The 12,909-nt window shown below is 40.2% G+C and overlaps 3 protein-coding genes across 5 annotated transcripts; 2 read left to right on the top strand and 1 right to left on the bottom strand.

The window, feature by feature from the left end:
- Nucleotides 1-833: 833 nt before the first annotated feature.
- On the top strand, nt 834-5,347 carry RB195_012604 (uncharacterized protein; the record flags this gene model as incomplete). 2 transcript variants are annotated; one of them, XM_064202053.1, is made up of 10 exons in its annotated part: nt 834-896; nt 2,522-2,680; nt 3,132-3,212; nt 3,437-3,520; nt 3,581-3,730; nt 3,926-4,014; nt 4,075-4,195; nt 4,279-4,338; nt 4,411-4,419; nt 5,258-5,347. In XM_064202053.1, the coding sequence occupies 10 exons, from the start codon at nt 834-836 to the stop codon at nt 5,345-5,347; spliced, it is 906 nt and encodes a 301-aa protein (XP_064057933.1). The 2 variants fall into 2 exon arrangements, with proteins under 2 accessions (XP_064057933.1, XP_064057934.1); XM_064202052.1 differs by lacking the exons at nt 834-896; nt 4,411-4,419; nt 5,258-5,347 and adding an exon at nt 1,201-1,254 and having other exon boundaries at nt 4,279-4,407.
- A 386-nt stretch (nt 5,348-5,733) lies between these two features.
- RB195_012603 (uncharacterized protein) lies at nt 5,734-10,962 on the bottom strand (the record flags this gene model as incomplete). Of its 2 annotated transcripts, none has more annotated exons than XM_064202050.1 (12): nt 5,734-5,802; nt 5,879-5,977; nt 7,304-7,390; nt 7,449-7,512; nt 8,144-8,171; nt 8,259-8,403; nt 8,571-8,624; nt 9,573-9,694; nt 9,772-9,870; nt 9,926-9,990; nt 10,049-10,089; nt 10,942-10,962. In XM_064202050.1, the coding sequence occupies 12 exons, from the start codon at nt 10,960-10,962 to the stop codon at nt 5,734-5,736; spliced, it is 894 nt and encodes a 297-aa protein (XP_064057931.1). The 2 variants fall into 2 exon arrangements, with proteins under 2 accessions (XP_064057931.1, XP_064057932.1); XM_064202051.1 differs by having other exon boundaries at nt 9,772-9,864.
- Nucleotides 10,963-11,656: 694 nt separating this feature from the next.
- Nucleotides 11,657-12,317, top strand: RB195_012602 (uncharacterized protein; the record flags this gene model as incomplete). The annotated part of the gene is made up of 5 exons (XM_013447679.2): nt 11,657-11,716; nt 11,787-11,870; nt 11,923-11,986; nt 12,061-12,176; nt 12,234-12,317. 5 exons carry the CDS (start codon nt 11,657-11,659, stop codon nt 12,315-12,317), a joined length of 408 nt encoding a protein of 135 aa, XP_013303133.1.
- Nucleotides 12,318-12,909: the final 592 nt, after the last annotated feature.

Below are 12,909 nucleotides of genomic sequence, written 5' to 3'. Positions count from 1 at the left end.
CCGGATTCCGCAATCCAAAGTTTGGGATAAAATCAATAAATTATAAACAGTATCTCTGTTTCTGCAATTGCTTCCGGTATTACAGGACAAATAAAAAGGTAGGAGGTGAGCGCTATCCGATCAGCTCCCTTCAAACTCAATTGCAATTTCAAAAGCGACTAAAGAAGTTTTTAAAAAAATTTGTTCACTCAAATATATTCTAATGTTGATAAAAAAGGGAATAATCGGATAATGTGAGATGTTAATGAATTTCAAAAGACGTTAGAAGATATTTACTGTTGTTGCTATTTATGCTCCATGTCGCTTTCACCGTTTGACGGAGGAAATAGAAAAGCGCTTTCCTCTTGAATGATTTTACGAAAAGTTTGGATAGATTATGAAACAGTAAGTAATGCATATGTTTAAGCTTAAAGTGTTGGAACACTATCGACCCCAAAATTTTGCTGGAATTGTTCCGATAAGCAACTCCAATCAACTATCAGTTTCAATTTCCATTATCACTTCGGAAAGGACATCACATAAGTTTGAATGGTCGTTGAAAGCCAAGGCCAAGGACAAGGAGACTATCGAAATTTCTCAATTTCGTTTTATTTATTTAACTAAATTATTAAATTTGATTTAATTAATAAATTTTATTTTAATAACAAGTGATTCATTACGTGGAAAGACTCACTGATTTTTCGTTATTCGGAAAGTTTTGTATTCTGTACCATAATAGTGCGCACGCAGTGATGTAATTTCGAAGAGCACAAGAGTCCACTGGGTTCCTATTGTGACAACCTTCAGGAGTGTTTGTTATTTTTGGAGTTGATTCCTAAGAGTCAATTATTACAATGCCAACAACCCAAACTGGTTCTTCAGCCAAGCAATTCATTCGGCATCTGCACACCTCAATGGTGGGTTGCATGTTTTAAGGCCAAAGTTATATATTTTCAGTAGTGGTCTACGTTGTAACCGTTTGATTCCCCTGTGTAGGCCGTCTTGATATTTGTGCTCTGAAATAGTCGAAACTGTTAAAAGTTAAGCCCAATTCAGTGACGACGATGTTCATAAACAAAGGGGAGACGTTCAAATTTTTGTGTTCAAATTTCCCACGAGAATATTTTGCTCGAAATTAGAACACGCACATCATTACTTTATTAAAGAACGAGACTTATAATTCAGTTACTTTGTTATTGTAGTAATGTGCATTTAATCGAAATGTCGCTGGAGGCAGTGGGGTGTTCATCTCATTATTTGCCCGCTAGACTTCAGGTTACTACAATAACTACTAGGAAAAATAAAAGTTCTAGAAGCACATAAAATCGCCCACGTTATTTGTGTTACTATGTCCATTTTATGATTTTCGTCGCTACTGTATTTGCCAATCCTATATGTGCATGAAAAGGTAGAGGATTAGTATAATTTCAACTTTGAACTGATGAAAAGAACAAGTTATTATTTATTCATTTATTTGTGCGATGCTCGATGCGATGGTCCCATCTCGATCCCGATCGATAGCACCACCGCTTTGAGCGCAGCCGCTTGCGAAGCTGCATCGACGACATCGATTTGACCTGACTGTAGCATTTCTTGCCAAATCCGCAAAATTAGTATGTGTGACCTGACCACAGTGGTGCTCTTCAAAAAAGTGGCCCAAAAGTATGTCCTAGTCGACTGAAGACCTCGGGAAGATTTCCTCTCTTATGAGGAAGAGACGGGGGCACCGTGTCCAGGGTGGGTCAAAGGTGAACATGACCTGCGCGCTCGATGGACTCCGTGGTCGTCCAAAATCGTTTCATTCGCTTATGTCACGTCACTGGGCGGCGGCTCGATCTCATCTTCTGTCCTTCTATTGATTTCTCTTTTAAACATTAGATTCTCTTTTGTTCATACTTGCTGTTTGCGTTCATGCGATAGTCGGAGCCGGTGCTCTGATCCTCTTCACCTTTGAACGGTTAGGGAAAAGACCCCTTCACTTTTAAACAGTTGGTGAAATTACCCCCTTCACTTTTGAACGGTTGGCGAAAAGACCCCCTTCACTTCCGCCCGGTCTCCATAATCTACGACCCCGTATACGGATACTCCACCCGAAATCCGTACCACCTCAGATTCGCGGTACGCTGCCTTTAACTGAATGAACGCAACGTGATAACATTATTATCAGGCAATGTTACTTTCTCAGGGAAGTGAAACTCAACGCAACACAATTCCATTACTAATTTTCTACTGATTTTATTGATAGTGGCAGCATTTTTTCCAAGAACAAAAAGGGTCCCACAACGTCTACGCTATAATTGGTTCGACAGAGTTGAAGGGCCAGTAAACGCTTTACAACTGTGGAGTCGATGAATTAATAGAAGGTCGTCTGGAAGTTGACTTGAAGCATCAGCCAGTCCTGCAAGACATTGTAGAGGCTGCATATCCGTATCTAATCTGAATCGAATGTTGGCCTATGTCAAATCGATTGATCAGTTCCGATCAATCTTTGTCCTTTGCTGTCTGTAAACTAAAACCAACCGTATGACGATTGTTGTTTCAGGATCTTGTGACTCTGGTCAATGAAGAAACTAAATATGCTCTGCCTTTGGCGGAAAAAATTGAAATCAGTCACGACACACGAAAGTTCCGCTTCTGTCTTCCTTCCGAGAAGCATGTCCTAGGCCTTCCTGTCGGTCAGCACGTTTATCTAACCGCTAAGGTATCGCTAGAGCCTTTACTCCGAAACCATTTTCAACTTCTAAAAAATCCTCAGAATATCCAGTTTCTTTCTCGCTAAAACAGTAGTTCAGCATATAGTAGGGTCAAAACGACATGAAGCGCGTACGCAATTGCGTACGCGGCATCTCTCGAGGCGCTTCGGTGGAGCGTAGCGGCTAGGAACGTGGTGACACCCATCGCTGCACTTTGCAACGGTCCCTCCTCGGTTCCAACTGCTGCCTTCACTGCGCCGTTCCGGACGCGTACGCAAATGCACCGCAACTGCACTCGTGATTTATGTCCTGTTGACCCGACTATAGAATTAAGATCAGAAATTACTTTTCTGCCTTTCCAGAATGAGAATGTTGGTTTCTTCCCTCATTTGACTTCAATTACCTATTATCTATTATCTAATTATCTTTATGCGAATGACGGGAAGAAATTGACTTTAGATCGACGGAAAGCTTGTTGTTCGTCCCTATACGCCTGTGTCCAGCGACGACGATTTGGGCTATGTTGATCTTATGATTAAGGTTTGTTCACAAATCTCATTCGTTTTTTTCCAGAGAATTCCCGCCATTTCCATTATCAATCTTTCATATCTGCGGAAACGGACGAGTAGTTCCTTCGCTTCTACAAACAGTCGTTCCTTTCTCGTCGTAAACTGTAGCATATTTCCGAATTCCAATCCGAATATTTTCTCAAAGCCCCCAAAGTCCCAAGTGTGTATAATGCACGGGAATGGTGACCGTTCCAGGTCTACTTTCGAGGAGTCAATCCTAAGTTTCCAAATGGTGGAAAGATGAGTCAGTATATCGAAGGAATGAAAATTGGAGAAACAGTTTGTCGAATTCTGGTTGCAATTACGTGTCTTCTTTACGTAAAAATGGCTATGTTCTAGATTGACTTCCGTGGACCATCAGGATTAATCGTTTACAAAGGGAATGGGAAATTTGCAGTGAGGCCAGACAAGAAATCATCCCCTATTCTACACACCTTCAAGAGAATTTCGATGATTGCAGGAGGGACTGGAATCACTCCGATGTTACAGGTTTGTGTTAGATACGGTAAATCATTCTTTCCCTAAATCGAAGCAAACCGATGGCTACTTTTTTCATAATGGTACTGCTTAGGACCATTGACACTTATGCGGTATTTTTTCGTCATTCTATTTATTTTTCTTCCTCTTCCTCTAATTTCCTCTGCTTTTTTGATTTTTTCAATCACAATTGTTTCGTGTTTGAAGATTATCACAGCCATCCTTAAAAATGACGACGACAACACCCATATAAGTCTACTTTACGCTAATCGGTCTGATGACGACGTCCTGTGCAGGTCATCAGGAACATTTATCGTCATCACAATGTTTAAATGTTCTAATTTATCTTATTACAGGAAGGAACTAGATGATTTAGCTTCAAAGCATAGTAACAAATTCAAAGTGTGGTATACAGTGGATCAGCCATCATCCAACTGGAAGTTTTCGACTGGACATGTGAACGATCAAATGATCAAGGTTTGATATATGCTATGCGTTTCTACACTTCCCTCAAAATGTTTTGGATAGATGGAAATTAAAGCTGTTGTTTTGTTAATTAGGAACATCTCTCTCCTCCGTCGGAAGATGCTGCAGTTTTGCTTTGTGGACCTCCTCCAATGGTTAACTTTGCCTGTATTCCTAATCTTGACAAACTTGGATATGATCCAAATAATACATATAAATTCTGAAAGACCTTTAAGGTAAGTGTTTTCTGCTATGGTGCTGTTTCACTCATTTCATCCAATGAATAAATGCATAACAAAGTAGTGCTTCGATATATGCAGTTGAATACGTAGCTTTTTATTGATATGCTTAGGCTGTAGCTAAGATAGACATCGATCTTTCTTTATCAATAGCGTATCGGCGTGATCGCCTCATCATCCTAAAGAAACCAGACATGCCTTCTGTAGGGTGATGAGGCGCTTGAAACGATAAGTCACTGATAGCCTTGATATTTCCAAGGACTGGCGAAGGCGACAACCTCGAAAGTTTGCTTCTAATTAAGAAAGATCGATACCAGTCTTGGCTACAGCTTAAAGGCAGCATACCACGAATCTGGGACGGTACGGATTTCAGGTGGAGTACCCGTATACGGGGTAGTAGAATATGGAGACCGTGGTGGTTCCGCTCATCTCTCCTTGAATCACTGCAAACAGCCCGCCCCTGATTGCTGCTTTGTACGATGCTTTCTATTGCAGCGCTCCACTCTCGAACGCGTAGCGTCCCTTACTGCCTTTCGGGGCACTCCGAATTGATTTTCGGCGAATCGCAGGGCGGAAGCGGCCCAAGGGGTAGAGTGATAGATGGCGTCGCACAAAACAGAGTTGTAGAGGCGGCTGTTTGCAGTGATGCAAGGAGAGATGAGCGGAATCACCCCCGTCTCGATAATCTACGACCCCGTATACGGATACTCCACCTGAAATCCGCACCACCTCAGATTCGTGATATGCTGTCCTTAAGCAAATCAGTAAAAAGCCACGTATTCAACATGTTTAGATACAAGGACAATCAAGCGTGCGGAAATACGATTAATTTTAGGATGTACGGTGTTACTCCGACGTGGATAATATTGCACTGCTTTTTTTTATTCTACTGTGTCGTTACTATAATTTGTGTAGAAAACATTAAGATTCCCTTTCTTATGGATATCTTCGAATACACAGCAAGAAAAGCTTTTGTCATCTCCCTACAATCTTTGAACCCCTGTTAATATGCCTTATTGCTGTCCAAAAAAGTAAAACTATTCCCCCTGACGACTATGGTTACGCGAAAGTCATTACCGACCGGTTTATAGGAGGTGCAAAATACACAATAAAGATGTGAAGTAGTAAAAACAATGCTGGAACCCGGAACTCTTTAACCAAATATATTGTGGATCAAATTCCTCTGCTACTGTGTGATTTCTCTGAGAAAGACGTATTACATATTTATCTGAAGTATCTGACGAAACTGTGAAACGAAAAGGAATGTGGTTGTATTGCTCGAAAACAATTGCCCTCGTAAACTGTTGACGCCTAACTAGAACTCAAAGCCACGACATGAAGTTGATTTCCTTCTACAGTTGCTCCGAAACTAATTTGAACCTTAAAAAGTGAAGGAACAATTATAGGAATAACTTTGAAAGTTAATGTGAAAAAATGAGAAAACTAAATCGTCTACCTGTGTGTCCCCTTCGCCATAAACAACTGCAACACTGTTGTTCTTTGTATGGTCATCATAACCCAATGACAAATTGTTTGATAAGACTGAGGAAACGTCCTGAAAATGTTTCATTATTTCAGCAACTGCTCTGAAGAGCTTTACTTTATTCTTTTCTATTCCAGATTTCTTTAATCTATTGGGATTGTTTAGTTAAGTTGTGCTGCTGTGCTTGTGCACTTTGTTGCTAGCCGTAGATGGTTGCGCGGACATTTTTCAGCTGTGTAAACGTTGTAATAGATGGAGAAAGCAAGTATCTTTAAATGTATTGTTCGAAAGGTTCCAAAAAATTCGTTAACACCATCGCGTAATCACTGAGCGTGAATGGGGCATTAGAAAGCAATGCGTTCCATGCGTTTCTCATTAACACCGTCTTATCTAGCTACAGCTGAGGACCGATCTTGCAACACGTTTCATCAAATTAGACCAGCCGCCTGACTCATACTTGATTTCATCAGAGCGATGTAATCAGCAAAATGAACATGCCGTAACTCGGGTCATCAACTTTCAATTTCATGTTATCCATTCTAATCATCGCATTACGTTCCCGAAAGAGGTGCTGAATATTTTGGGTAAGGTTGCGTCAACCTGTCGTATCCCTCATTACGTCGATTGCGACACTGTTGTAGAACAGGGGAATTTCGGTAGTGATGTTGTTATCTTACTCATAAAGTATCTTTATAAATCGAGTAGAGACAACTTAACTGTCCAACGATTCAATGATCCTTTCCTTCTATACTGAATAGAAGGCCTTAGGCTGCCCGCAGAGTTCAGAGCCACGCGGGCGCGCGGTTTGGCGTCTCTGCGCCTTTGGTGGTTATTGACTATTCACAACAGTACGCTCAATAACCACCAAAACCGCAGAGCTGCCGAACTACGCTTGCGCGGGTCTGAACTCCATGGGCAGCCTTATTCAAAATAGCTTGTAGATGACTGACAATAAGCGGGTTCTCGATAGTAGCTGATAGCAGGTGGATAGGGCGGGTGTAGCGCAGTTAGATTCAGAGGTTCAACTGTCTACATGATCGATCGGAGGTTGGAATCCGCCCGAGTGCTCACCAATCCTTTCATCCTTCCTTGGTCGATAAATTGGTACCAGACTTGTCCGGGAGGATAAAAACACTGACTTCACACATCGGCTAGCCCCCGCAAAAAATTGCATGGGCCAGTTACACGTTCGTAAACTAAAGCGATTCTGAATTGAAGTGAATCCTAGGCATCCCAAGCGGATTGATTAACGCCGAACACTTTAACGAAGAGACAAGATGCTTCTAATTAATTCCTTGAAATTGTTCACAGTGGTGGTAACTTTGGTTACAGTGACTTGCGATAACCTTGACTGGTTTGAAAGATTAAAAAAAAAACATGTAGAAATTGTTCGCATACAGAAATGGTCGATGATGCATTTGATAACGAGGGAACTCCATGTTCGGTGAGGTCCTCATCAAGGTTCTGGGAAACGTGAATCCGACCCTTAAAAATACAAAGTTTCCTCTCCTCGGCTCCTTTTGTGAGTGAACCGTATCGTTACCAATTTTGTCAAAGAAGCCCAGCGGGAAAGTTCCTGACTTTGCGTGTATGAACATTTTGAAGATCTGAAAATTATCTATGAATTCTACTGGGAATTTAATAATTGACTCAGAAAACACTGTAACTGTGATAAAAACAAATTTTTTACTTGTCGATATCTGTAATGCGGCTAAAACCAGAATACATAATTGCAATTTTATTAGGAACTTGAGGTGTTAGTACACTCTGTTTCGCAGAGGGATTTGTAACTTTCTTTTCAAAGCCAGAGAAGTTTCGTTAGTTAAAGGTTACTGTATGTAATATACTGTAGCACAAATGTCACATTCATGAAAGCTGAACTCATAAAGTATTAGAACAACAAGTTCTTATATGTTATAAGTTCCAGAAAGTCCCAGAAAGATAACAAAGAAACGAAAATTGTTAGTTTTTGTGATAGAAATAGGTGGATCGTGCAATGAAGTGTTCACATTAAGATTCATTTAGCTTTTGTGGGCCTGAGTTTTCATTTGAAGATCTTCACCCCTTTTTATTAGATAATAATCTTTTTATGTGGTTGTAAGAGAAACCCTATTTCCTAGATTAGTCAGGGTTGTTCTCTGGATGTGTTCTTCATTCATGAAGATGCGAAGCACTACTCACGTTAAATACATTTATAGTGACAACGAAAAAAGAGGTTTTACGGTGAAATCTGCATACCTTGGCATCACGAAGCTGTCATAAGAAACTGAAAACAAACATGTTTTAGGAATCTGATTGTAGCATAGCATTTATTAAAGTTGAAAGTGAAAGTCGTGAGGGTTCTGACTCTAACCGAGGATTGAATAATCGCTTTTGGTTAGCATGCTCTTAGGTAGGCTCTTCTGACCATCGGAACTGTACTGACTACTGTAGGATTGCCTCTTGAATGGACTAATTGTCTTTCGTCTGGATATTTTTTCGATTGGTCGCGGAATTGACTAAAGTGTCCTTTGTAGTTCTTATAAAATACTTCGGAAATATATACAAAACTAATGCTGCACAAAATGCGTTTAGATAAGAAATAATTTGCTAATTAATAAGCGACGAACCTTTTTTTTGCTAGAGAATATTAAAATAATAATAGTATTAATATTAGAATAATCACCTTTTTAGTTGGCGTTGAGGCTCGCATACGAAGTGCTCCTCCATTCACTTGTTTCTGAAATGAAAGTCTCTCTCCTTTCGCTTATGCACTTACAAAAAGTGTACAAAAATAAGACTATCTGTATATCTAGCCAGGAAAAAATTCAACCATTACTGCTCACGCGTCTTCTTCTAACGCCTTTATCAAATCTAGAAACGATGCAAAACTTCCCAGATTCAAAAATAACTTTATCCAAAAGAACCTCTTCATTGGTTACGTATTCCTCGTTTTTATCTTAGCTTTGTTAAATAAGTTATGAAATTATCAGATATCAGTAATTCGGCATCTTCGTTTCCAACCTGCCTATTTTTTATAGAAACATTAATGTATTACTGTATACCATTGTGAAAGTACATTAAGACATTGGAAATTCTCAAGGAATCGATTTTGAACACTCCTAAGATAGGTTTTCTAGACAGTGATAGAGAAATCCATAGAAATTGCCTGTATACCATGTGAGACTACGTATATATAACCTTACGCGACAATAGCCCAAGTTAGGCATTTGGAAAAAACTGACACCCAGATCCTGATTCATTGGCAGACAGTGGGAATGAGACAAACTCTGGGAGTATCCAACATTCCAGCGGGGTTGATACTTCGTTTTTATTTGTCAACACACAACAAAATGCCACTCTCTGGCAAAACTTCCCCTGCGAATTCCGTCGTGAAAGGAAGAAATTCACGTGAGGCCAGGAGAAGATCACGTGGAATTCCTCAAGCGTCACAGGGAAGCTGCAGAGATAAAGAAAAGAAAGCTAGATGGCAGTGAGGTGCTGGAGATGACTTTTGAAATGAACATGTTCCACCTTATGTAGCAATGTTAGTCTTTTGCGTGTGAATGCTATGTGTTATGTATGAATATTATGCGCTCAACTTAAGTACCTACTTAAGTAACTTAACTGATTTCAGCATCATTATGAGGAAAAAAATGAAACATTCAAAGTAGTCCGAATCATTAACCTCTGCCCAAAGCTTCGGTCGATGAATGGAAATTTTTTTGATTTCTTTCTTAGAATATTTCTTAATTTCCTGTCTATGTGGTGAACATCTGATGTCGCCAAGCGCTTCATCACCAGTTTCCTCTGGAACAGTATGATTTATAGCTTCATCATTGGCACCAATAGTCAACTATGTTTCCTCTCCCCTACTTTCACCTCACCACTTGAAATAAAACTCGAAACTTCTTCCTCATTGTCCGGTGTCAATCTTGAGTGAAATAGTTCTTCACGAGATTTCTCATTTGAATAGATGTCTGTTGCTGGAAACACTGTCAGAATCCGGTTAAAATAGGTGAAAGATATACATTATCACACCTGTGGTACATTGAGATGTTGAAAAGGAATAAAGCTGTCTTGCGGTTTCTACATTATCCAATTGACTTGAAAATAATATAATATTGAATAGAGTGGTTAAACAAATTTTTGAGCACTTCTTACCTCAGTTGCTTCTGTAGTTCATCTTCGACGGCCGTGGTTGTCTAAAAGTTTTCTCTCAACAATGTAAAATTGGTAAAATGGTGAATAAAAAATAAAAAATTAGCAGTCTAAAATCCTGGTACTTCAAACATTGAACCTGCAGTTAACGCAACACATTAACCCTTCCCTTAAAGGGTGTTGTACCACGAAATTCACATAGTACGTAATCCCCGGGAACCCCGTAGAGTTCGTGTTGCAGATTACAGACTCCATTTTGCTCCGCTCAACTTACCCTGATCGGTGAAAGAAATGGCGTGGAAGTATCCGCGTTAGCGCGTTTCTTCCTACGAGGTAAGCTGGAACTCACCTCCCCTGTTCATGTCCAGGAGCGGTGGAAGATCAATGATGCGTTCTCACCAACTCATTCAAATGAAACCAATGAATAGGCTCCCGAGGGAACCAGAATATGTAAAAGGGAACATGTTCTACGGTAACTAGTAGGAACAAACGCAGCTTCCACGCAGTTTTTCTTAAAGCGATGATCAGGGGAAGTTGACCGGAGCAACGCCGAGTTTTGTAACTTACAACCAAACTCTATGGATCCCCTGAGGTTTCCGCACTGTATGAGCTGTAAGAATCAGGACAAAAACGGTACTGGAAGTTCCAGTTTTATTTCAAATCATGGTAGGCGGTAATGTATGCTGAAGTTAGCTGAATATATCGTGAATTTTTTCATAATTTCAGAATGTGAAGCATCATGTAAAGCGTGAAGAGCAGCGAAATACAGTCTAATACGAGCTCTCGCAATTACTTGGTACAAGTTGGAAATAATTCACCTATATTGTAGCATTCAACCAGCTCTATACCTCTTTTTCTACCTAAATGAAAGTTCTTGAAAGAAATATGCAACTGACGTCGGCAGTAAGTATGTCCATGAGCACCGAATAGTTGCAAATGAGATTCACCGTTGCTTCATGTGAATATTATTGGGTCGCTGATAAGGATTATGCGAGTAGATCAACCAGCGATCCGGTCTACAGTGGAATCTCTACTTTTGAATGAATTGAATGATGTCCTACCGTTATATTAAGAGCGCCTAGGTGGAAATTTACATGAACTAAACAGATGGCAAAGGCGGAAAAAACAAAAATAGAAGCTCAGAGGAACTAGGTAAGGCCACTGTAGAAGATCAGGTTCCTCATGATTTCCGAGAATTGATACGATTTCCGACTAATCTAAGGTAATGTGGCACTTGACAGGACAAGAGTAAAATCGTTTGAATCAACCTCTTCTTAGATCTCTGAAGATGGATAACGAGCCGGAACACAGGGATATACCAATTATTTCGCAAAGAAAAAAACAACCTAAGCAGACTAATGGAAAATATGGATAGAAGCATGCCTACGTTCCAAGACACGAGAACGTTTGAACCAATTCTGTCACCACCACTGCATAAGTGGGGGATGTAGCAAAATTTTTAGTTGTCTTCAAGCAGTGTGTAGACCTAAACACCCTTATCTAAACAAGAATTTGCAACTATAAACACACCTAATCCTGGTTATTTCAGAGATAAAGGAAAAGATGTTGTTCATGTTCATTTTCTCATAGCTTCTTGCTCTGAGAGGCGTCATGGACAGATCAGCTGATCGAAGACTGTGCGGACAATGTCACACCTCCATTGGAGACGAGGTTCCAGGGTTTTGTTTTCTGGAGATTTTCTTTACCAGGTTTTCTTTGTCGAATATAGTATGGTTCACAGGCTGTTGTGGCTATGAATCGCTTATGGCATCCGGATCATTTTACGTGTACAGCATGCAAACGTCCCATTAAACAAACTTACCAGGTTTTGGAAAAATCTCCGCACTTTTACATTGTGCTGTTCACGAGTTTTTCAGGCTGCGGACAGTCATGCTTACTGCGTTCATTGCTTTGCTCAGAAATACAACCCAAAATGTGCAGGTAAGAATTTTATTCGTCGTTCAAAAATGTCTGTTGCTTACTGACGAAACTTTGATAAATATATTATACATTAGGGTGCATGGAAACTCTCGTCGACACATGTCTTCTCGCCCTCGACCGTCACTGGCATCCTCGCTGCTTCGCCTGCTCTTCGTGTAATCGACCGCTACCTAACGGAGAGTACTATCTCGTAAGTCATCATAGTCGACAGATTCCCTATGAAATTCGATTACTACTATCCTTACAGGTCGACGACAAACCGTATGACCTAGATTGCCACTGGGCTAAACGTCTAGAAAAGCGAGAACAAATGGAGCGAGGGGAACGATGAAAAGCTCAACAATGTTATGATGCGCGTGACGGTTCATTTATGAAATACGCGTTTTTATCTATGTATAAACAATGTTTGGAAATTAGAAATTGTTGATTTAAGACGTCATCACTCTCCAAATGTTTATTTCCTGATTTCTTACAAGAGTAATTCATAGAAAACGGAGAAGACCATAACCACATGCGTCTCCACCAATGGAGAATAAAAAAAGGAGAAAAATAGCTTACTTGGCGTTGATCAATCCACACAAACGGATACGCGGAAAAACGGAAAACGGCCTGAAAGATACGGCTTCGAGCGATCCGACGCGCTATTTTCTACAACGAGTTCGATTGGAGCGCGCTAGCCCGATCCCCTATACGAATACTCCACTTGAAATCTCTACCACCTCAGATTCGTGGAGTGATGTTTTTAATTCAGAGTAGAGAAGTTTTATACCTAATCAATAACTTGAAACGGCCAAAAGGTGTATAAAATCAGTGTTTTTGTAGATTCAGATAAGTTTTGTATCAATCTAACGAGTATGAGGGACCCTTAAACAGTGGGACCTCATTTCGTCACTTCACTACACTCGTCCTCATTCAAATCTATA

Source organism: Necator americanus, chromosome V (assembly GCF_031761385.1).
Source record: "Necator americanus strain Aroian chromosome V, whole genome shotgun sequence".
In the NCBI taxonomy this organism is placed as follows: domain Eukaryota; kingdom Metazoa; phylum Nematoda; class Chromadorea; order Rhabditida; family Ancylostomatidae; genus Necator; species Necator americanus.
The sequence above is the reverse complement of the archived record's forward strand: the minus strand, read 5'-3'. Positions and strand labels throughout refer to the sequence as shown.